This window comes from Podarcis gaigeae (assembly GCF_964106915.1).
Source record: "Podarcis gaigeae genome assembly, chromosome: 7".
Lineage (NCBI taxonomy): Eukaryota > Metazoa > Chordata > Lepidosauria > Squamata > Lacertidae > Podarcis > Podarcis gaigeae.
The window spans coordinates 90,735,147-90,758,997 of NC_139683.1; the positions used below are offsets into that span (position 1 = coordinate 90,735,147).

General features: G+C 42.1%; 1 protein-coding gene across 3 annotated transcripts in view; it reads right to left on the bottom strand.

Moving 5' to 3' along the window:
- ADCY2 (adenylate cyclase 2) overlaps positions 1–23,851 on the bottom strand; it is a 134,870-nt gene that overhangs the window by 18,659 nt on the left and 92,360 nt on the right. For all 3 annotated transcript variants that reach the window (XM_083748572.1, XM_083748571.1, XM_083748573.1), the window contains 4 exons: positions 16,024–16,161; positions 14,999–15,121; positions 13,982–14,166; positions 12,075–12,159 (listed from right to left, as the gene is read on the bottom strand). In XM_083748572.1, coding sequence (XP_083604698.1) covers positions 12,075–12,159; positions 13,982–14,166; positions 14,999–15,121; positions 16,024–16,161 — 531 coding nt within the window. The remainder of the gene's footprint in view (positions 1–12,074; positions 12,160–13,981; positions 14,167–14,998; positions 15,122–16,023; positions 16,162–23,851) is intronic.

Genomic DNA, 23,851 nt, shown 5'->3' on the forward strand with positions numbered 1-23,851 from the left:
TAATATATCACCTGCAGGTCTCAGGGCACAGGATAAAATTACAATATAAAAACACAGAATACATAATCAAAATATAAACAGAAGCAGCGGAATAATACCCCCCCCCGAAAAAAAACCCTCTAAAAAGTTAAAAACAATTAAAATATTTTTAAAAGACAATTGAAAAGCAGTTTAAAAGAATGAAAAAAGTCCTCTCTGCTTGGCAGCAGCAGTCCTTTTCTAGTCTGTCAGGCCCCTCCCTCGGCCTGGTGGAAAACGGCAGGAGCCGGACCCTCTCAACAGGGGGCTGAGTGGTTTTGCGTTTGCCCCACTGCTTGCCCCACAGCACCTGCTCCTTACTGATGAATCAGAACAAACGGGAGTCCATGGAAAACCCAACTGCTGTTTCTTTCAATCCAGCGGCAAAGAGAGGGTTTCCCCGAGTGAAGGTGGCAGAGCAAACGGAGGTGTGAATGAGCCCATCCTATTTATTACACAGGAGAAGTTACAAAACAGTTTTTTGAAAGAGGGCTTCCAGCCCAGTGGAATGGTCCCTTTCTATTTGCCCCAGCGGAAACAGCGAGTCATGAAGGACTTGAGGGCGAGCCCATGTCTGGGTCTAATCTGGAATCTGCAGACGAATCACTCCTGGTGGTTTGGGATAAGAGCCGAGGATGGGAAGTCTCAGAGGCCACAGGTGTCCAAAACCTCCTGTTATGCCTACCGGCGTGGTTGCTCGAGAGCGAACAGGCAAGATCCCCACTGGTCTTTTCAAAGGCTTTATTATTGGTGCAAAAATATCTACAGTGCAGAACGTCTCAATTCCATGTCTTGCTCAGTCACTAGCAGAATCTGAGAGTGGGCGGTCCTTAAACTTTCCCCAGCAGGGTAGTCTCTTGACCCGGAGCCGACGCCTCCCCTCTCTGCGCGTAAACCTACTGCGCAGAGAGGGCGTGGCCAAAGGGGGACCTGCCTCCCCCCCGCTTTGCTCATGCACAGTTCTTTGGCTCTCTCTTGCATGTTCCGAGCCCTGCATCTCTTCCCCACTAGAGGCGGGGCTTCCCTCCTCCGCGGAGGAAGTGCTGCTTCTCACGATCTTTGGAGGCTCCCTGTAACCATCTACCCTTCCACCTCTCGCCTCTGAGCTGATGGCAGTTCCCTGACACCTCCGAATCACCTTTTTAGAGCAGTGGAGCTGAGGGAATCAAATGACAGTGGCCAACAATATATTTGGGGATGGATGGGGCAGCCTGCCTTCCAGGCGTACCTTTATACCAGCCTCAATTCTGCAGCGACAGCATGAACAATGTTCAAACAGAACAAGCTCTAGTAAGGCGGGGGTGGGGGGGAAGCAAAGAATTGAAAATTATAACAAAAAGAAGAAAACCTTGGGAATAGTAGCTCTGCTTCATGGCTCCTATTTAACTCACCTCAGAGAAGGGAGATTTTCAAAGCAGGGCAGATTCAAAATGCAGCAGAAGACAGGGCAAATATGGGGAAAGCCCTACTTAATATACAGGCTGTTCTAAGATAGTAAAGGAAATGCTAAAGAACCACAAATCTGCAGTTGAATTAATTTACAATGACATTTTCTGTTGGATTTAAAGGATTGGGGAAAGGAGAAGGAAATCTGAATTGGAGAGTTTTCTCTGTTTGCAAAATGGAAGCCAAGGTTGTGCTTAAAGCACTGTACTGCAAGAAACTAGGAAGTCACAGTATTCAGAAGACTTTCCTTCCAAAGACAAATTACAATTTTCTTTGAATTCCCCCTGCTTCAAAAGAGGTGTGGAGAGTCATACTGGTCTTCAAACTTGCAGCAGTCTTCAAAAGAGATATTGTACTGTATTAAGTTTTACATCTTTCCTGTTTCCCTGGAGAACAGGTGCAGGGACCAAGGAGGAGTTGACACTTGAAAGACACAAAATAAAAGTGCCTGTACCAACTTTCATTCTGATGTCTCAATCTTCAGTGCAGAAACCACAACTGTGTTCTCCCTCCCTCCCTCCCTCTTTGCCATTTCCTTATCCCTCTAAAAGCAGCCGTGGGGGTTGACCTGGTCTTTAAATCTGAAATTCAGAATTGAGCCCTAAATACACGCATCACATTTCACTTCACTATCTTGCAGATCATCAGTTATTACAGTGGTACCTCGGGTTACATATGCTTCAGGTTACAGGATCCCCTAACCCAGAAATAGTACCTCGGGTTAAGAACTTTGCTTAGGATGAGAACAGAAATCACTCGGCGGAAGCAGGAGGCCCCATTAGCTAAAGTGGTGCTTCAGGTTAAGAACAGTTTCAGGTTAAGTACGGACCTCCGGAACGAATTAAGTACTTAACCACTGTACTGTGTTATTAAAAAATTAATGGAATGCCAAATGGATGACTTAAACACTGAAGCTGATGACATTCCTATGCAGAGCCAAAGAATAAAAACCTATTCATCACCAAATATGAAATATCAGTCTAGCAATATCAATGTACTCGTGATGCATATTAAATTACTGGATGCTACTCTCTTATCCCCCTTCATGGATCACTGCCTTGCCGTGGCGAAGGGGCTTGAATAACTCAGAGAAGCTATGAGCTATGCCGTGCAGGGCCACCCAGGATGGACAGGTCATAGTGGAGAGTTTTGACCAAACGTGATCCACCTGGAGCAGGAACCGGCAAGCCACTCCAGTAAATTATGATTAAATGGGTAATGGATGTTGGCCATAACACTGAGTATGAGAAGTGGTCAAAATTATGGAACACTGGGCTAAAATTTACAGCATGTACATGGTTGAAAGAAAACATGTTAAAAATGATGTATAGATGGTACCTCACTCCAATTAAACTGACAAGGATGTATAAAACAGGAAACAAGAATTGCTGGAAATGTGGGGTGAAAGAAGGTAGTTTTTTCCCTGGAAAAGACTCTGATGTTGGGAAAGATTGAGGGCACAAGGAAAAGGGGACGACAGAGGACGAGATGGTTGGACAGTGTTCTCATAGAATCATAGAGTTGGAAGAGACCACAAGGGCCATCGAGTCCAACCCCCTGCCAAGCAGGAAACACCATCAGAGCACTCCTGACATATGGTTGTCTAGCCTCTGCTTAAAGACCTCCAAAGAAGGAGACTCCACCACACTCCTTGGCAGCAAATTCCACTGGCGAACAGCTCTTACATTTCTCCCTGTTAAAATTCATCTTGTTTGTTTTGGCCCAGTTCTCTAATCTGTCAAGGTTGTTTTGAAGTGTGATCCTGTCCTCTGGGGTGTTAGCCACCCCTCCCAGTTTGGTGTCATCTGCAAATTTGATCAGGATGCCCTTGAGTTCATCATCCAAGTCGTTGATAAAGATGTTGAATAAGACCGGGCCCAAGACAGAACCCTGTGGCACCCCACTAGTCACTCTTCTCCAGGATGAAGAGGAACCATTGATGAGCACCCTTTGAGTTCGGTCAGTCAGCCAGTTACAAATCCACTGAGTGGTAGCATAGTCAAGACCGCATTTTACCAGCTTCTTTACAAGAATATCATGGGGCACCTTGTCAAATGCCTTGCTGAAATCAAGGTAGGCTACATCCACTGCGTTCCCTTCATCTACCAGGCTTGTAATTCTGTCAAAAAACAAGATCAGGTTAGTCTGACATGATTTATTTTTCAGAAATCCATGCTGACTATTGGTGATGACAGTATTCCTTTCTAGGTGCTCACAGACTGTTTGCTTAATGATCTGCTCCAGAATCTTCCCTGGTATTGATGTCACACTGACTGGGCGGTAATTATTTGGGTCCTCTCTTTTTCCCTTTTTGAAAATAGGGACAACATTTGCCCTCCTCCAGCCTGCCGGGACTTTGCCTGTTCTCCAGGAATTCTCAAAGATGACTGCCAGTGGTTCTGAGATCACATCTGCCAGTTCTTTTAATACTCTTGGATGCAGTTCATCTGGCCCTGGAGACTTGAATACATCTAAACTAGCCAAGTATTCTTGTACTATCTCCTTAGTTATTCTGGGCTGTGTTTCCTCTGCTGAATCATTTGCTCCAAATTCTTCAGGTTGGGCATTATTTTCTTTATCGGAGAAGACTGAGGCAAAGAAGGCATTGAGGAGTTCAGCCCTTTCTGTGTCCCCTGTTTGCATTTCACCATCTTCTCCTCTGAGTGATCCCACTGTTTCTTTGTTCTTCCTTTTGCTACGAACATACCCATAAAAGCCTTTTTTGTTGCTTTTAACCTCTCTAGCAAGCCTGAGTTCATTCTGTGCTTTAGCTTTTCTGACTTTGTGTCTACACGTGCTGGCTATTTGTTTGAATTCCTCTCTGGTGGTTTCCCCCCTTTTCCATTTTTGTACACATCCTTTTTTAATCTTAACTCAGTTAAAAGTTCTTTAGATAGCCACCCTGGCTTCTTTAGGCACCTTCCATGTTTCCGTCTCATTGGTATTGCCTGAAGTTGTGCTTTTACTATCTCCCTCTTAACAAACTCCCAGCCATCATGAACTCCCTTTCCTTTTAGTATTACTGTTCATGGGATCTCACCCAGCACTTCCCTAAGTTTTATGAAGTCGGCTTTCTTAAAGTCAAGAAATTGAGTCCTAGTATGCTTGGCTGCTCCTTTCTCTCTTCCCCGGGGCCACGTCGTTCAACTGGGAGGACAGATGAGATGACAATTTGTGCATTTAATTGCTTCAATTTCCTGCCCAGAGCCTCGTAATCTCTTTTGATCTTAATCTCTTTTGATCTCGAAGCTACAAACATGAGTCTGACCAAACTGCGGGAGACAGTGGAAGACAGAAGTGCCTGGCGTGCTCTGGTCCATGGGGTCACGAAGAGTCGGACACGACTAAACGACTAAACAACAACAACAACTCTCTTATCACTTTTATATTTAATAAATCCTTTAAAGATGGCCTCCTGGGAACTATTCCTAACAGTTACAGATAGGTAGCCGTGTTGGTCTGCCATAGTCAAAACAAAAAAATTCCTTCCAGTAGCACCTTAAAGACCAACTAAGTTAGTTCTTGGTATGAGCTTTCGTATGCTTGGTATGAGCTTTCGTGTGCATGCACCTTAAAGACCAACTACGTTAGTTCTTGGTATGAGCTTTCGTGTGCATGCACCTTAAAGACCAACTACGTCAGTTCTTGGTATGAGCTTTCGTGTGCATGCACTGGTATCTGAAGAAGTGTGCATGCACACGAAAGCTCATACCAAGAACTAACTTAGTTGGTCTTTAAGGTGCTACTGGAAGGAATTTTTTTGTTTTGACTATTCCTAACACTCGTTCAAACAGCTTTGTCATACTTCCTGTTTAATGAGTGGACAAGTCCTCCTTCATCAGAGGTTTGCTCCACCCTCCTATCAACTCCCACCTCAATGTTCTGCAGGTGAGGAAGGCTTCTCTTGTGCAAAAGTGTGGAGGGGAGAGAGCCTGAACTGCAGAAACTGCAGTTCGAAAGCACGTCAAAGTGCAAGTAGATCAACAGGTACCGCTCTGGCGGGAAGGTAAACGGCGTTTCCGTGCGCTGCTCTGGTTCGCCAGAAGCGGCTTAGTTATCCTGGCCACATGACCCGGAAGGTGTACGCCGGCTCCCTCGGCCAATAAAGCGAGATGAGCGCCGCAACCCCAGAGCCGGTCACGACTGGCCCTAATGGTCAGGGGTCCCTTTACCTTTACCTTACTTATAGACACAAGAGAAAGAGGAGGCCCTCGCCCTCCCAGACCTTAAACTGTACTATGAGGCTGCATGCTTGGTTTGGATTAGGGACTGGATAAAACTGGAAAAGGAAGAAGCATTAGATTTAGAAGGTCACGATAACAGATATGGATGCCATGCATATTTATGCTATGGAAAAGGGAAAGCACATAAAGGATTTTATAATCATTTCATTAGGAAATCATTACTGAGAGTATGGAAGAGATATAAAGATTTAATAGATTTAATAGAACAAAAAACACCTTGGTGGCTATCACCACCAATTGAAGCTTCATTACTCAAACCGCTCAGTAAAAAGGGGAAATGGCCTGTGTTAAGCAAGTCTTCAAACAGCTCTTGTTTATTCACAGGCCAGGACAGAACTGAACTGAAGGGCTCAGTCAGCCTGCTTATATAGAGCTCCAGTACCTGTGACAACTTTCTAAAACTATCCAATCACTGAACGTCATTTTCGATCCTTCATTTGCATAACTATCTACAGTATCCCCCTGCTGGCCCAGGGTGAGAACTTATTGAGAGATCAAGAAGGAAAATGGAAACTAAAAGATTATGATGAAATTAAAGACCATTTTCAGAGTTGATTGCATTACAGACAATTAAATGAAATTTATAAGGAAGATAGCAAAAAAGGGTTTAGTTATACAATCTCTAGATTCCAAAAAGAGGTTATAGAAGAAGACACGAAGTTATTGAAGAAAGAATATAGTATACTGCTAGAATGGGAAACGAAAGACGAGGAGGTCAAATCGGTTATGATTAAATGGGTGCAAGATATAGGACATACTATACAATTTGAGAACTGGGGAAAATTGTGGAAAGTAGATTTGAAATTTACAGACTGTTCTCTTCTGAAGGAAAAGTATATGAAAAAGATGTATAGATGGTATATCACACCAGTAAAAATGGCAAAAATGTATAAAACTGTGTCAAATATATGTTGGAAATGTAAGGAAAAAGAAGGTACTTTGTATCATATGTGGTGGGAATGTAGAGAAGTTTAAAAAAATTGGGAGATGAAATATAATGAACTGAAAAAAATGTTCAAAATGACATTTGTAAAAGAACCAGAAGCGTATGCAACAACAGCAGCAAGAATACTTATCGCGAAGTATTGGAAGACACAAGATCTACCCAACCGGGAAGAATGGCAGATGAAGTTGATGGACTATATGGAACTGGCGGAAATGACTGGCAGAATCCGAGACCAGGGAGAAGAGTCGGTGGAAGAAGATTGGAAAAAATTCAAAGATTATTTACAGAAATACTGTAAAATTAATGAATGCTAGAAAAATGTTGGAAAGAAGTTATATGGCTTTAGCAGAAAGGTTATAAGGAATTAAGTATAAATAGATTTTTAATGTACCAAAGGGGAAAAAATAAGGTTAAAATAAGTTAAGATAAACTACAGGACAGAAAACTGAGGAAGATGGAGAGGATTAGCTGAAACAGTTAATTGAAGTGGAATACAAAAAGGGAGGTGTGAGGAAGTCGTGGAAATAGGTGAGTGAGGGATGGGATGCTGAAATTGTGGATGTGTTTTAAATTGTGTTTGTTGTATTTTGTTAATTTAATGTTTTTTAATGTCAGTGTTGTGTAGTGTTTTTGTTTTTGTATTGTGTTGTGTTGTTTTGTTGAATTGTTTTTCTTTCTTTTATACTCTTTAAACTGTTAATAATTTTTTTTTTAAAAAAAAAGAACCAGAAGCACTTTTGTTAGGGATTTTAGGACAAATTAACATATAAACTATGAGAGAAGGACAACCGTGAATTCAAGGAAGAATGGGAACTTTTTACAAACTACGGTATTTAAAAAGACAACAAAAAGACTTGGATTCCTTGGCAGGTTTTGAATAAACATCCACAAATTTATTAGTAGAACATAGGATAGATATGTATAACTTTTTAACATGCAGAGAATAATATGTGCAAACAAATCAGAGTGTGGAGCTGAGGGAAGTCTCTGGAGGGTGGGAGAGGGAGGGGTGGGAGGGAATGAAAAAAGGGGGGATGTAATTGGTTATATTGATTGATAATTTGTTTGTTAAAATTGTTCAATAAAAATATATTTTTAAAAAAGAAATTATAATAAAAGATGGCATAATATTGTATACAGATTTTTAAAATAATCTAAATAAAACATTTTTTTGAACGAACAAAGATTGCACTGGAATAGATGTGTGTGTGCACACCGTGCAATCCAGCAGCTAGCTGGGATAGCTCAGTCAGTAGAGCAGGAGACTCTTCATCTCAGGGTCATGGGTTCGAGGTCCACGTTGGGCAAAAGATTCCTGCACTGTAGGGGGTTGGACTAGATGACCCTTGCAGTCCCTTCCAACCCTACAATTCTATGATTCAAGCACTAGTTGCCTATGAACCATGTTACACGTCAGAAGTTCAACGGCTGGAGAGGTTGAGGTTATGGGGCTGGCAAAAGATTCACAAGATCTGACCTTTAACTGCAACTCAACAGCAAATTAAAATACTCCTCTTGCTCAGCACTAGCCACCAAATAAGAGTTAAAGTCTACTCAAAGCTTAATAAGGTACTTTATCACAGTATTAATATTCCACAGTGGTAAGGAGAGTTTCAATTAAATTGCATTCCACAAGCACAATATTGACACAGCCCACAGGAGAACAATATCTGGATGGAATTAAACAGCCCCCCAGTCTTGGGCTGGTTCCTGCTGGCCCAGCTAAGCCCCATTGGCACGACAGTGCAAAAACACAGAGCAGGCAAGGCAACAAATCTGCAGTCCTGCTGAGGCAGCACTAAGGAGAGTCAGGCAAAGAGGCAAAGTAAAACAACAGCAATGCTCCTTTTTTGTTCTCGTTTTAGCTGACATAAAACAGATCTGCTTTATTAATCTTTGGGTGACATATTTCTAGAGGAGATGGACTGGCAATAGGTTCAGGACTGGGAAAATCGAAGTGCTTCACCACCCGACACTGACACAAAATGTGGTAAGGGACAACATTACTTACTTATTTCATAAACTTTATACCCCGCTTGATTATAAAAAACCTCAGAGCGGTTTACAAAAAGATGAAACAGTAAAATCAAGTAATAGTTCTGCTTTAAAACATACAAAAGCTAAAATACTAAAGCAGATTAGAATTACCTCAACTTTCTAAGCATCTGAGTTATCAGCATGTGCCAAAAAAAGTACAGTGAAGGCGCTTGCTTGATCTCAAGAGGCAGGGAGTTCTAAAGTCTAGGCGCAGCCACACAAAACAGCAAATTTCTTACGAAGGCGTCTGTAATAGTGCCAAATCCACAGACTGAGGCAGCTGAGAGGGCACAGGCAGGGTCAGAGGATCTCGTAGGTAAACTGGCCCAAGTTGTTAATGGCTTTGTATGACGCGCGGCATAAATTAATAATAATAATAATAAATTTTATTTATATCCCGCCCTCCCCAGCCAAAGCTGGGCTCAGGGCGGCTAACAACAATCAAAATAATCCAGCATTCTAAAAAGATTCATTATAAAATTAATTAAAATCAAATTGATGGCAACCATTAAGCAAAATTCTGTGCAGATTGCCAGAGGAGGGGGTCAGGCTGTGCCCTGGCCAAAGGCCTGGTGGAACAGCTCTGTCTTGCAGGCCCTGCGGAAAGATGTCAAGTCCCGCAGGGCCCTAGTCTCTTGTGACAGAGCGTTCCACCAGATTGGAGCTGCGGCCGAGAAAGCCCTGGCTCTAGTTGAGGCCAGCCTAACTTCTCTGTGGCCTGGGACCTTCAAGATGTTTTTATTTGCAGACCGTAAATTTCTCTGTGGGGCATACCAGGAGAGGCGGTCCCATAGGTACGAGGGTCCTAGGCTGTATAGGGCTTTAAAGGTTAAAACCAGCACCTTAAACCTGATCCTGTACTCCACCGGGAGCCAGTGCAGCTGGTATAACACTGGGTGAATGTGATCTCGCAGCGAAGACCCCATAAGGAGTCTCGCCGCGGCATTCTGCACCCGCTGGAGTTTCTGGGTCAGTCTCAAGGGCAGCCCCACGTAGAGCGAGTTAACAATAATCCAGTCTGCAGGTGACCGTCACGTGGATCACAGTGGCTAGGTCAGGGCGAGAGAGGTAAGGAGCCAACTGCTTAGCTTGGCGGAGATGGAAAAATGCCGCCTTTGTTACAGCTGCAATCTGCGCCTCCATAGAGAGGGAGGTATCGAAGATTACACCCAAACTCTTAACGGACGATGCTGGCACCAATTGCACCCCTGCAAGAGATGGGAGTTGCCCCCTCAATCCCATATTGCCCCGTCCCAGCCACAGGACCTCTGTCTTCGAAGAATTTAACTTCAACCGGGGAGAGAATCGCACTCTGAGGTACTCCACACACCAAGGAGTGGCGCGACGACAATTCCTCCCCAAGCGCCACCCTCTGTCCCCGACCACGTCGGCAAGGCATTGAAGGACTGTGCCCTGGATCAAGTGTGAGGGAAGCCCCACACAGAGTGCCTTGCAGTAATCCAGCCCTGAAGTATCCAGCGCATGAACTTTGACAATGAGTGCTGTCAGCCGTGACAGCTGAGTGAAATCTCCATGTGAAGAGCAAGTCGACCTCTAGTAAAAACAAGAAGGTGGGGAAGTTGCTTGGCAGGGCACGTCCTATTTACACCCTCTTCAATTGGATCCAGGTGGACTTCAGAACTGAGTCACTAAGGCAGGCCCTATATTTTTAATAAAAGCCCTCAGAATTGATTATCTATGTGAGAATCAAGGAACTGACTTCAGTTTCTACTCAAAAGCATTTGCAGATAGCGCCATGAGGCAAACTCAGATGATGAACCATTTTCCAAACTGACCTTATAATGCAAAATATAGCCAAGAGATGCTTTGTTCAAGTGCATATTTATCATGAGAATTAGAACTGTGGCCTTTCAATGCCTCATTACTATCCTAGGCTAATTTACTGAGCAAAACAAATAATGTCGCTCTCAGCTCTTGCTAGCAGAGCTCATAAAGTGAAAGAGCACCAGCCGTTGTAACACAAAAATAGACCTCTTAGAAAACCAAACTGCCGAAATTACTGCAGTAAACTGGTCATTATCAGTAAATTGGTACGGGCAAACACAATCCTGAATTCATATTTAAACACCTCTCCCAACAGGTTATGAAAAACCTGTACTTTAATGGATAATAATGTGATAAGCTCAATGCTATAGAAATTGTCATTTTCAAAAAGTTGACTGTTTAGTTTTACAAGTAACAACATACTCTGTTTTATATTAGAGTTCATCTACAAAAAAACAAGAATGTATTCATGTATTAATTGAAAAGGATTACGTGCTACTTTCAGAACAATAATCTCACACAGCAGTTTAACAAGATTTAAAATACAACAATAAACAACTCTGATTCTGATGACAAATAAACGTAGGACTACAATGAGCCTTGGTCACAAGGCCCAACTAGTCTAGCCCAACGATCAACCTTATATTTCAATCACAGACTCACAGAATTGTAGAGTTGGAAGGGACCCCAAGGTCCAACCCCCTACAATGCAGGGATCTAAAAAGAGCCCAATGCACAGCACATCACGAAGACAATCCTAAAGAAGTGTCTATAGAGCTTGTTTAAAGACGTCAGCTTGCCTCATTTAGCCTAGAATTAGTTCCACCAATTGAGAGGGGGCACCACAGAAAAGGCCCTGCTCTTTGTACCTATAGCTGACTAGCTTTCACCAACAACTGACAAGCATATCATCACAGCATTTCTTATGGTGCCACTGTGGGGTAGTGGTTAGAGGGATGGACTAGGAAACCCTAGTTTTAAATCTCCACTCCACCATGAAGCTCATTTGGTGACCTTGTGGCTGGGGGTAAAATGTTCACAAAACCTTGAGATCCTTGAAGGGAAGGCAGGATATAAATGTAATAATAAATAAACAACTTTTCTTGGTCTTGCAACCTACACTAAATACAAAGCAACATGCAAACAAAATTCTTGATACTATGAATAGAGGTTTCCAGAACAAGTTTTTCTGAACAACACTGTATGATCAAGATGCTGTAAACAATAAAACAAATAAACCTGCCTTGCTGCTTACCACTATGGATCTAAACGGGGCGGGGAGGCAAGTTGTACACAAACAAATGGAATCTGAGCAAAAATCTCAAGGCAAGCTTCTAGGGTTTAAAGGTGTAAAAAATGACAATTTCAAAGACGATTTAATTATTTCACACATCAGAACCAATACGATGTTCAATTGGGTTCTCTGGTGATTGTTTCATGCCACAACATTTTGTCTAACAAGCATAAGACGATCCAGCTGTTCAGTGCGAGAGGTAACTGTGACAATGCAGTAAGCGAGAAAGTGGGAGCCTCCTAAACAAACGCAGAGCGAACCTTTCAAGTGGTATGAAAAGGTGGGAAAAGATGGAGGTTCCTACCTGCCTGCTGAGTACCAGCAGAGTGATGAAGAAAATGAAGAGGGACACCGAGCCCATTGTCTTGAGATCTTTCAGTATCCCTGGTCTGTGAAAGCAAATGTGTAAGTAGAATTGGCAGGAAAACAAAAATGCTATTCATATTCTGAGCCTGTCCACTTTCCTTTGAGTTGCTGCGATGGAGGACCAGATTATACTATGAAATGCTATGAAATACAAGCTGTAAAGCATTTCTTGCACTATAACACTTTAGGCTGCTATCTGATGTGAGCAAATGTTTCTCCATATAAGAAATTCATGAGCAGGGTTCAATGAAAATAAGTCAGGTTTTCTCTCATACTGACTAGTTTCCAATGTATTTTGGGATCTCCCCCTTGCCATTAGTTTAATTGCAGCAAGATTCCAGACAACACATACATCTGCTGTAAAGAGGAACCATATAGGATATGAGGAACAATTTACGCTCTAGTAGGGTCACACCAGGCGTGCAAAGCTTTCAGACTGTTATTTGTTCCCATGACCCTTTTCATAAAGAGATCAAATAACTAGAGTTATGATCTTTATTTTTATTTATTTATTTATTTATTTCATTTATGAATCACATTTCCTTTGAAGAAATTTGTATTGAGAGAATAAAATTTTGGTCACGGTAAAGAAAATTAAATACCTCATTTGTGGAACATATTAGTTTCCTATGAATAATGCCACAGTAATTGCACATATAATCACTAATGCTAGAGAACATTATCTCTTGCTAGCCTGACAAATCTGGAGACAGAGTTTCCATATTTAATGGGTCAATTCTGCAATCCTGAAAATTAACGCCTGCCCTGCTTGTCATTGCCCTTGCCTGCTTGGCGATATTTGCATTATTATTATTTTGTCATGCTACTTATAAAACCTAAACCAAACAGCTGAACTGAACGCAGTTGTTTTTTCCTCCTCCTCCAGGAAGCAGGGGCCAAACTAGGTTTTAAAGGGAGACAGATCTGCCACTGCTGAGCCCATGTGTGACGTGACATCGCCATACTGTGGATCTCCACACCCCACATAACCAGCAGGGTAACACAGGGCTTGTCCACACTTCTGCTGGTCCCCCTGCTTTCCCATGGGGAAACCTGCTCTTTAGAGCTCCGGTAGAGAAAACATCCATTGAGTTTTCCATGGAGTGATGTCTGATCCAATTCAGCACTGTTGTTGGCATACATCTGTCTCATGAAGCAATGGAGTGCATCTCCAGGGGTGAAGTCAAACTGCTGAAGGATCACAGTGCCTGCTGTGGCAGCAGAAACCGGCACCTTGTAACTTCTGCCTCCTGCGTTCTTTTTGCTCCAGTAGAAGTACTGAAGTGACCTCCCCACACTCACTGGACAGTGTATATGGAGGTCATGAGCTGCCAAGAGGACAAGACCCACCTCTCAGCTTCACTGATGTGGTCCAAAGGAAAGCAGGGCAATACGTTTGACACCAGCTTGGCCGCTGGAATTACCAGAAGGAGGCACACAAGGCACCATCCAACTCCATTCTGGATTTGTGTAGAATTCATTCCTTAGCCTTTTCTTTTCCCAAAGACATCCCACAAGGCAGTGGGAGGTATAGAATCAGTTTCCTTCTCCCAGATGGGCTCCCTTCCCAGCTTGACAAGCCCCACCTGTCCCATCAGTGCTAAAGAGCAGGTTTCCCTGGGGAAAGCTCCAGGGCAAAAGGGGAACAGCTTAGATCTGTGCATAGAAAGCACAGGAGAAGCAGAAAACCTCTCGGCCCTGTGATTTCTAGGCACAGGACAATCAGGAGTGTGGATGAGCCCACAAAGTATGTTGATGTCATGCCACATTTGTTCGACTACTACACATTAACAGAGGAGGAGCACAGTGCAGGCAGCTCTGTGGCTCTAAGATTCGCTGGCCTACCTTTTCAGAGGCGCCATTGTATAGAGGGATTTGCTGTAGTTGTCCAGCACAGAGCCATGTGTGTGCAGAAGAATGACATTATAGGCCACCAGAGCAAGCAGCATGATTGCCATTTTCAGCTCATGATTTATCCGGAGGAAAACAGAACAGGAAATCAAGCCCAGGATGCAACTATAGATGAAGTACTGGAAAAGGAAAGCAAATATTTGGATTTAGTTTGCAGCTAAGGCCTAGTTCTCACTAATCTGTGGTTGGGTTGTGCCCTCAAGTAGAAAATAAATAAAAATAAATTCACACATACAGTGTGTGTGTCAGGGTGAAGAACCCAAGTCTTCTCCATGACAAGTGAGTTTTCCATGAACAAGAGCCTATTTTCACATGCTCCATGAGATCGGAGGGGGCATTATCACAATGGTTTCTGTGGTTTCATCCCATGCCACTGTGGTGACATTTAAAACGCTGAAACCACATAATCAATTTTCCAGGTCCATCCTGCATAATTGTTGTACTTGCTTTGCAACCAGGAGACAACTGGATGAGAAGGACCTATACAATAGCCCCTCCCTCTTGGTTCAGGACAGTGGAGGTTGCTCCATTAAGGCCAACAGGGCAGTGCCCCACCACACTCAACCTGCCCCCACATTTACAACCAACCAAAGGCTGGCACTACCTGCTGGTTTCCTGCTCCTTAGTCCCCTTAACTGAAGAACCTGAAGGAGCATGGACTTTCATGCAAATGTAGTTAGGACTGGACTAAAAGACTCCAATCCTATGTACACTCACTTGGGAGTTTGTCCCAGTGAACCCAGCAGAACCTCTTTCCCCAAGGCCCTTTGCTAGAATGTCTAACAGCTCCTGCGAAGGTGTGACATTTCCTTGGAATGGAAACCTTTGCATAGCAGTAGCAACTATGGAGGGAACGTTAAGAGGTGCCTCCAAAGTGGACCTTAGTCTTTCTGGCTCAATTGACGGTACCGGAACAAGCTTATACAAATAAGAAATATAATATGAACTTACTGGAAGGAAAAAATAGTTGTTTTGCATATATGAGAGGATATGACTGCTTGCATTCAGAGAACTTGTATTTGATGTATTTAGCATGGAGAGGAATTCAAGCACACCATCATCGTCCAAGAAAAACTAGAACAAACATGAAATCTCTTAGGATCTGGAAAAACGAGACATGAACCTACCACCTTTAGAGGCAAAAGGGACAATAATTCATCTTCAAATAGCCTTTAATGCCCCCATGGGGGTGGGACAACAACTACCTCAGTCTATCTTGCTTTGGCCCAGGACTATGAACCTTCAGGTTCTGGAGACCTGAAATGTGCAACAGTGCTTAGCAAGAAAGATTTGTTGTATCTGACGAGGTGGGTGGTAGTCCATAAAAGCTGATTCCATAATAAATTTATAGTCTTTAGGGTGCTGCAGAACTCTTGTTGGTTTTTATGCAACGAGAGTGACATGGTACCCCTCTGGAAATTGTCAAAGGTACAGCAGACTAGTTGAGGTCAAGATCATTGACCTAGCAACCATATACCCACTTTGCCACCCAGGCTATGGTCCACAGTTCTCAAATCTCCCTTGCTGGTCTAGTTCCTTCTTGCCAATGGTGTATAGACCCTTGTAAGATTTTTCTCTAGGCCTATTTCTTCCTCAGCGCCTCCTTTCTTCAACTCCTTTGTTTCCTCAGACACTGGCTTTGCCCCATTTCTTTATTTATATTAGCTCTATTCAGGTGATCTGACCCCAAAGTTGCATCAATCCACAAGTGGAGCTCTGTCAACAAGCCAGCCCCAACAAGCCCTGGCCCCACTGCAAACATCTGCACAGAGGGCTCTGCATGTACAGCTCTTTCCTTGCAGATGTTATCACCGTATGTGTGGACACCAGGAGCAAAGCTAACCAGAGTGTGCAACTTTGGGGGCAGGTTGAGTCAACCCCAAACCCGAGTGCAACTGCTGCATGTAACAAGCATCACAGAAACACGTCAGAAAGATAGAAAAATAGCAATGGAAACAAAATCCCGTTTAACTTACCATATTGAATACAGCCATTGTTAATATTATAGCTGTTGTTATCAAAGTGAGCAGGATACGTGGCCAGGGGTGGTTTGCGATGACTCCGGAGGACTTCAAGATCCACATCAGTGAGGCCGAGACTTTCTTGCTGCACTGCTGTACACGGAATACAGGAAAATGCATCTCTATGAATAATCTGTTTCTTCCACGTTAGCTTCAAACAAGAATTCTCACAATTTTAAACGGCAAGAACATGCAGGCGATGCACAGAGAGCAGCTGAGGAGAGGGTCTCAAGCATTGCTCAAACACATTGATGAATTGTTCTTGAGCAGATTAAAATGTGCACTGAATTGCAACTATTTCCATATTGGAGCTGTAAGGTAGGAAATGACTGGCTAACCACAACAGTAGATAAAAAGGGAATTAAGCGCAAAGGTCACTGATCAAACTGAGTCTTATGTAGGATCCGGGGATCAGACAGTTCTTATTTCATTTTTTGGCAAATGCAGAGACTCCATAGTAGCTAGCAAGTATAGCATAATTTTAAAATCCGCAGTATATTAAAGAAAAGATCCAGACACGTTAAAAACCCATTAACAATACTAAACATTAATAGCAGAATTAGCAGTATTAAAAACCATTCGACTCACAGAGCCCTAAAGCCAAGCAGCATGAAAAGTTATTTCATTTGCCTTGTAAGGACTACAATAAATCTAACCAGGCAGACCTCCCTGGGAAGAGTATGACATCATAAAAAAATTAAACCCTAAAAGCTTTCTGTACTACAAAAGTCCCCACTATCAACATCTCAGTCTTGAGCACTTTTATTTCAGATACATGTGAGCGGATTCTATAAAAACATTTAAAACTGAAGTTACCATAACTGCTTTCCACTTTCACGTTGGTAAAACTCAGCTACAATTAAATTTAAAAACTGCTAAAATAAACTACAATTATTATGACATGATCAGCCCAGAAGGAGCATCAGCCATTTATCCATAACCTACTTCATTTTATTCTCTCTCAGTTTCTGCTTAGATTACTTGCCAGGAACACACATTGCAAAATTCCCATGGGGGACATTTCTCTCCATCCCTTTAACTTTTATTTAAAAAGCAACGAACTAAAGGCAACTGAACATGTGACAGAGGGCCTATCCACCCTTCGGCTTGTTCCATGTTTTCTTCCGTTTGTCACAGGGCACATGAGTAGCACCAAAAGTTTTGTCTGGGTCCTTCTGCCACACCTTGTTGTTGTTTAGTCATTTAGTCATATCCGACTCTTCATGACCCCATGGACCAGAGCACGCCAGGCACTCCTGTCTTCCACTGCCTCCCGCAGTTTGGTCAGACTCATGCTGGTAGCTTTGAGAACACTGTCCAACCATCTTGTCCTCTGTCGTCCCCTTCTCCTTTTGCCCTCCATCTTTCCCAACACCAGGGTCTTTTCCAGGGAGTCTTCTCTTCTCATGAGGTGGCCAAAGTATTGGAGCCTCAGCTTCATGATCTGTCCTTCCAGTGAGCACTCAGGGCTGATTTCCTTCAGAATGAAGAATAGGTTTGATCTTCTTGCAGTCCATGGGACTCTCAAGAGTCTCCTCCAGCACCAGAATTCAAAAGCATCAATTGAGACTTCCGGGGTGGCGCCATCGGAAAATGGCTGATTCCCCTTAATTTGGAGGGGACTGGCTCCACGGAAACTGGGTCTTTACCGCTACGGCGCAGCGGGGACCCTCAAAAAATCAAAGGCGGGTGAAGCCTGTGACCGTGGGACTCGGCGGGCACCTTTTGCGCCCCCCCAATCGGCGAAGGAGTCCAGCTCTGGGCTCTGGAGCGGAGCAGGGAAGTGGCGCTGTGCTGTGAGTCGTCTGCTTCTTCCGTGGAGTGAAGCCGCGAAGCCGTTGCCGGAGAGCACTGCCTTCTTCCTGAAAATTTGGCACTAAAATCAATGATCCGTGAGTAGGTCAATTTTGCAATTAAAGGAACTCTATAAAAGATTTGGCACCGAATGCGGAGCTGTATAAACAGGAAGTCTGCCTCCCGTTCTTGTAAAGGAAGTAAAGCAATGAACTTGTAAGCAGAAACCTCAAAGGATGTTCTTAAGGATTACAATCCGAACATCAAACAAGCGTTTTCCCCCCTTTGACACAGGGGAGGAGGGGGGAAAGGATTTGAACAGCATTTCCCTGCAAAAAGAGAGAGCAAGAGCAGCTAAAATCCACCGCTCAAATCCCTGAGACCGGCTTCTAGTGAACAGTAAAAATGCCGTATTGGGAAACGTGCTGTTGCTGAAAGTACTTTCTTTTTTAACAGTTAACTCTGCGTCTGAAGATACAATTAAGACACATTATTACTGACTGGTTTCTCCTCATTTCAAAGTATCAGGTAATAAATAAATTGAAATAGAAACTGTTGTCCTTTTGAGACTGGGGGATGAAAGGGGAAAGTAAGTTACTTTAAAATATTATTGACTGTCGTTGTTACTGTGTCCCCCTAGAGGAACTTTGAAATTGCGGCAACTGCAGCTGGATTAAGGGAATTTTCCACTTCAAAACAAACTCTGACTCTGAGTGTGTGACTGGCCTTGACAGACTCTGACTCTGACTTTGAGTGTGTGACTGACCTTGACTTTTATCTGGAGGGTTATGGCAGATGGGAAAGACAAGTTAGAGTCCCTACAAGCAACCAGATCTGGCAGAGTACTTCATACAGGCAGTGGGCTGCAAAGGAGAGCTTCGACATCCGGCCCTGCTGGCTTGCCAATAACAACCCCATCGGCACAATCTAAACCTAAAGGTATGGCTGCTGACGATGCCCTGGCCCAGGCACTTAGTAAAATAAATGAATCTTTGGATAAAATAAGTAAACAAGTAGCCGAGGCATCGAGTAAAATTGACCAAAACACCACAAGTATTAATCAAAATGCTACAAGCATTAATAATTTGGGTCAGAAGGTGAACACTAATACTGAGACTATTCAGAAATTACTACAGGAATCAACTTCAATACGAAAGACAGCTGATGAGGCAAAAGAAATTGCAACCTATACAGCCACCGTTGTAGAAGAGAAGATACCACCGATACACAAACAACTACAAGACCACAGATCAATATTGTCTATGATTGAGTTGAGGGAGAAACAAGCAAATTTAAGGGTCAGGGCAGTTCCTGAATTGGAGAAAGATAATTTGTTTTTTGTTTTTTTTAAAAAATGATATTTATTGGAATTTCAAATAATACATAAAAAAGAAAAAAAAGAAAAAGAAAAAAGAAAAATTCAACATACAATCCATATTTTCAATACCTTTTTTCCGCAACTTCCCCTCGCCTCCCCTTCTTGTATTCCATATCCAAAAGTTTGTTCAGCAAGTTCTTATCCCTTGATTTTAACCTTAATTTATTGTTATGTTAAATTCAATTTATATATCAACTTTTAGCTTATATACATCAATCATTATACTTAAAGACTTTTTCTAAGATCGTCCCAGTTTCCCTTCCACGAATTCCCCATTTTACTACTAGTGACAACACAAAAAGAAAAAAAAGATAGAAAAAATCAGAGTATTTTTGTACATCCTTTGGATTTCCAAACCCCACCCTCCCTTCCCCGATTTGAATCCCAAACCATTGTCCATTAGTCCATCTTTTATCAGCCTGGCAACCTCACGTCTGAGGCCCTTAAATCTCTCTCAGTCCCTCTCTGCCGGTTTCTCTGAAAGTCCTTTATATTAAACACCAAGTCTCGGAGGGGCACGATCCCTATGATGTCCATGTTCCTTCCAGCCAGACCTCCATATTTAAAGGTGGAGCTCAAGTCTTGTTTCTCAAACCTTTTAAGTCCAAATAGCCCAAAGGCTCCAACTTCCACCTTGATCAGATTTATAAACCATAGATCTTCCGATCTCCACAAAAGGAGATCTTTCCACTCCTCACTTTCCAATTCAAACCCAGTTTTTATCATCCAGTCCTTATTTTCTTTTATGTCCATCTTGACAGGCCTCCGGCTCTCCTTTACCTTCTGCAGCATTGCAGCCCCTCCTCCCTGTTCCTCCTGTTCAACATATATCTCTTTCTCCACTTCCTCAATTTTCTCAAGTTTCTTTTCTTGTGCAGCTGCCTGGGTTTTGTACATCGAGTCCTTTTCCAACTCAGTAGATTCCTTTACTGTTGGCTTCAAAGTTATGGCACTTGTAGACAAAACATGACCTTGCTCTTGCAACTTACGCAACTTTCTCACGAGAAAAATAACCTCCTCCAGGTCAGCTAGTATTTTTCGACCTATTTCCATTTTTGTGATGTCCCTGAACATTAGAGGGATTCTGGTTATTCAGTATTCCTTTCACTTCCAACCCAAAAGCCAAGTTAATTTGTTTCAGTTCTTCTTTATTTTCAGCGATTTGTAACTATATTGTATCTATTGTAACCAGCAGAAACATCAGAAACAAAGTCTAAGAATTTTTTCCGACTTTGACAGCTAGTTTGACAGCTGTAAAAATCTTTTATGTCTCCTCAGCAGGCTCCTCTCGCGGATCACTCCCGGTCCCGGGATGGGTGGCACTTTAATTCAAAAAAATAACTCTCATCCTCCAGCACAATTACTTATACTATCAATCCGTGCAATTAATAACTTTTGTCCAATTAAGAAAAGGTTCTTCTTCGACCTTAGTTGTCAAATCCTTGCTTTAAATTGTATACAATGGGGGCGAGACGGACTTCCTTTTTGCATCTCCCCCGCTCATATCAAATAATAAAAAAAAAATTATAAAAATTTTTTAGTCCAATTTCAAAATTACTCACGGGTTGTTATCTTTAGATTTTAGTCCAAATTTCCAAAAGAAGAAGTCAGCGCTCTCAGTCGAATGGCATGCGGCTTCGCTTGGCAGGGGAAGCAGAAGACTCACAGCACCACGCTGCTCCCCGTCCCCCGCTCCGAAGCCTTTAAAAAGGCTTCTTCGCAGGTCGGGGGGCGCAAACGGTGCCCGCCGAGTCACCAGGTCCACGGGCTTCTGCGCCAGTGGTTTTTGAGGGTCCCCGCGTCGCCGGCACAGCAGGACCCAACCCCTGTCTAGCAGGTTCCCTCCGGAGTTGTGATTTATACAAAAGAGAGATTACAACCGAAATTTATATTTAAAGATGACCAAGAAAGATTTGTGACAGTTGAAATTCAAATACAGGGAGAAATTTTTTTGATAGTAGGTGTTTATGCACCAAATGAGGGGAAATCTGATTTTTAAAAAAAGTTGTGTGAGATCCTGATGGACTATTTGGATTACAATGTAATTTTGCTGGGAGACATGAATGGAGTGGTATCTACACATATGGACAAGGCACAAAGACAGGTAGTCACCAAGGATGGCAGACTACCGAAAACTTTTTTTGAGATGACAGACAACTTGGATTTAGTTGATATTTGGAGAATAAATAACCCTTTGGCTAAGGAGGGAACCTTCTTTTCTGAAGCCAAAATGACATGGACTAGAACTGACCAAATATGGGTAACTAGAGGAATGGCACCAAAGACTAGAAAAGTGGAAATCTGCCCAAAAACCTGCTCCAACCACAACGCTGTCAAGATGGAGATGAAACTAATATCAACTGGTTCCTTCACATGGAGGATGAATGACACCTTATTTAGAGATGAAGAAGTTTTAAAGAAGGCCCAAAAAAACTTGAGGGACTACTTTGAGATAAATATGAACACCAATGTGGAAAAAAGAGTAATCTGGGATGCCAGCAAGGCAGTTATGAGAGGGTTCTTGATACAACAGAACGCACTAAAAAAGAGAATCCAGAATGAGAAGAAGGATAAAATTTTGGAGAAAATAAAGGTGAAAAAAAATTGAGAGCAAAACCCAAGTCGCAGGAGATTTTGAGAGAAATAAAGTTATACCAAGTGCAACTTATGAAAATGATGAACCAAGAGATTGAATGGAAAATTAAACAAATGAGACAAAAGACATTTGAGTCGGCTAACAAATGTGGGAAAATGTTGGCTTGGCAAATGAAAAAAAGACAAAAACTAAATACAATTACAAATTTAGAAGTGGAAGGAAGGAACATACAGAACCCAGCTGAGATCAGAAACTGCTTCCAGAGGTATTTCAAACAATTATATACACAAGGGCCACAGAGAGAAATCGACGTAGACCAATTTTTGAAGAAAAATGGATTACAAAAAATCTCTCAAGAAAATAAATTAATGTTGAGCTATAAAATAACTGAACAGGAGATAGAAGGTGCCATCCAGAATATGCAATTGGGTAAATCTCCAGGACCGGATGGACTGACTTCTAGATATTACAGATCCTTAAAGGAATGGTTAGTACAACCTTTGAAAGAAGTCTGTAATGAAATAATGGAGGGGGAAATGGCACCAGAGTCGTGGAAAGAAGCATATATCACACTTGTACCAAAAACAGAGACTGAAAAGACGCAGCTCAAGAACTACCGTCCCATATCACTGCTTAATGTGGATTACAAAATTTTTGCAGATATTTTGGCTAAAAGACTAAAAAGAGTGTTAGTGGAAGAGATACATAAAGACCAAGCAGGTTTTCTCCCAGGAAGACATCTTTCTGACAATGTGAGAAACATAATTAATATTATAGAGAAATTGCAAGTGAATATAAATACTAAGGCAGTTTTAATATTTGTGGATGCGGAGAAAGCCTTTGACAACATTTCTTGGACTTTTATGAAAAAGAACTTACAGGGTATGGGGGTAGGCCAAGGTTTTGAAAATGGTATAAGTGCAATATATTCAGAACAAAAGGCTAAATTAATTGTAATTAATGTGGTGACGGAAGAATTTAAAATAGAAAAAGGGACACAACAAGGTTGCCCAATTTCCCCATTGCTTTTTATATCGGTTCTGGAGGTTTTGCTGAACATGATTAGAAGGGACCAGTTGGAGCCAGACAGTACAAACTGAGAGCATTTGCAGATGATTTAGTATTGATGTTACAGGAGCCAGAATCTAGTACTAAAAGGGTTTTAGAACTGATTCATGAATTTGGTCAGGTCGCTGGGTTTAAACTGAATAAGTCAAAAACCAAGGTTTTAGAGAAAAATTTAACACAAATTGAGAGAGAGAGGTTTCAGAACATGACAGGTTTAACAGTGGTTAAGAAAGTTAAATACTTGGGGATCAATATGACAGCAAAAAATGGGAACTTATTTAAAGATAACTATGAAAAATGCTGGGGTGAAGTGAAAAAAGATTTAGAAATATGGTCAAATTTGAAACTTTCATTGCTAGGCCGTATCGCTGCTATAAAAATGAATGCATTGCCTAGAATGTTGTTTTTGTTTCAGGCATTGCAAATTGTGGACAAGATGGACTGTTTCAAGAAGTGGCAGAGAGATATTTCAAGATTTGTCTGGCAGGGCAAGAAGCCTAGAATAAAATTTAAAATATTAACGGATGCAAAGGAAAGAGGTGGATTTGCCCTGCCAGACTTTAAACTTTATTATGAATCAGCAGCTTTCTGCTGGTTGAAAGAATGGCTACTTCTTGAAAACACAGACATTTTGGACTTGGAAGGTTTTAATAATGTATTTGGATGGCATGCATATCTGTGGTATGATAAGGTCAAAGCGCATAAAGCATTTTAAAACCATATTGTTAGGAAAGCATTGTTTAATGTTTGGATAAGATACAAGGATCTATTGGAAAATAAAACCCCAAGGTGGCTGTCACCGATGGAAGCGAAAGCTCAGAAAAAGCTCAATATGGAGGCTAAATGGCCGAAATATTGGGAAATTTTGGAACAATATGGAGATAGACTAAAACTGCAGAGTTTTGAGAAACTAAAGAACAAAGTGCGAGACTGGCTGCATTATTATC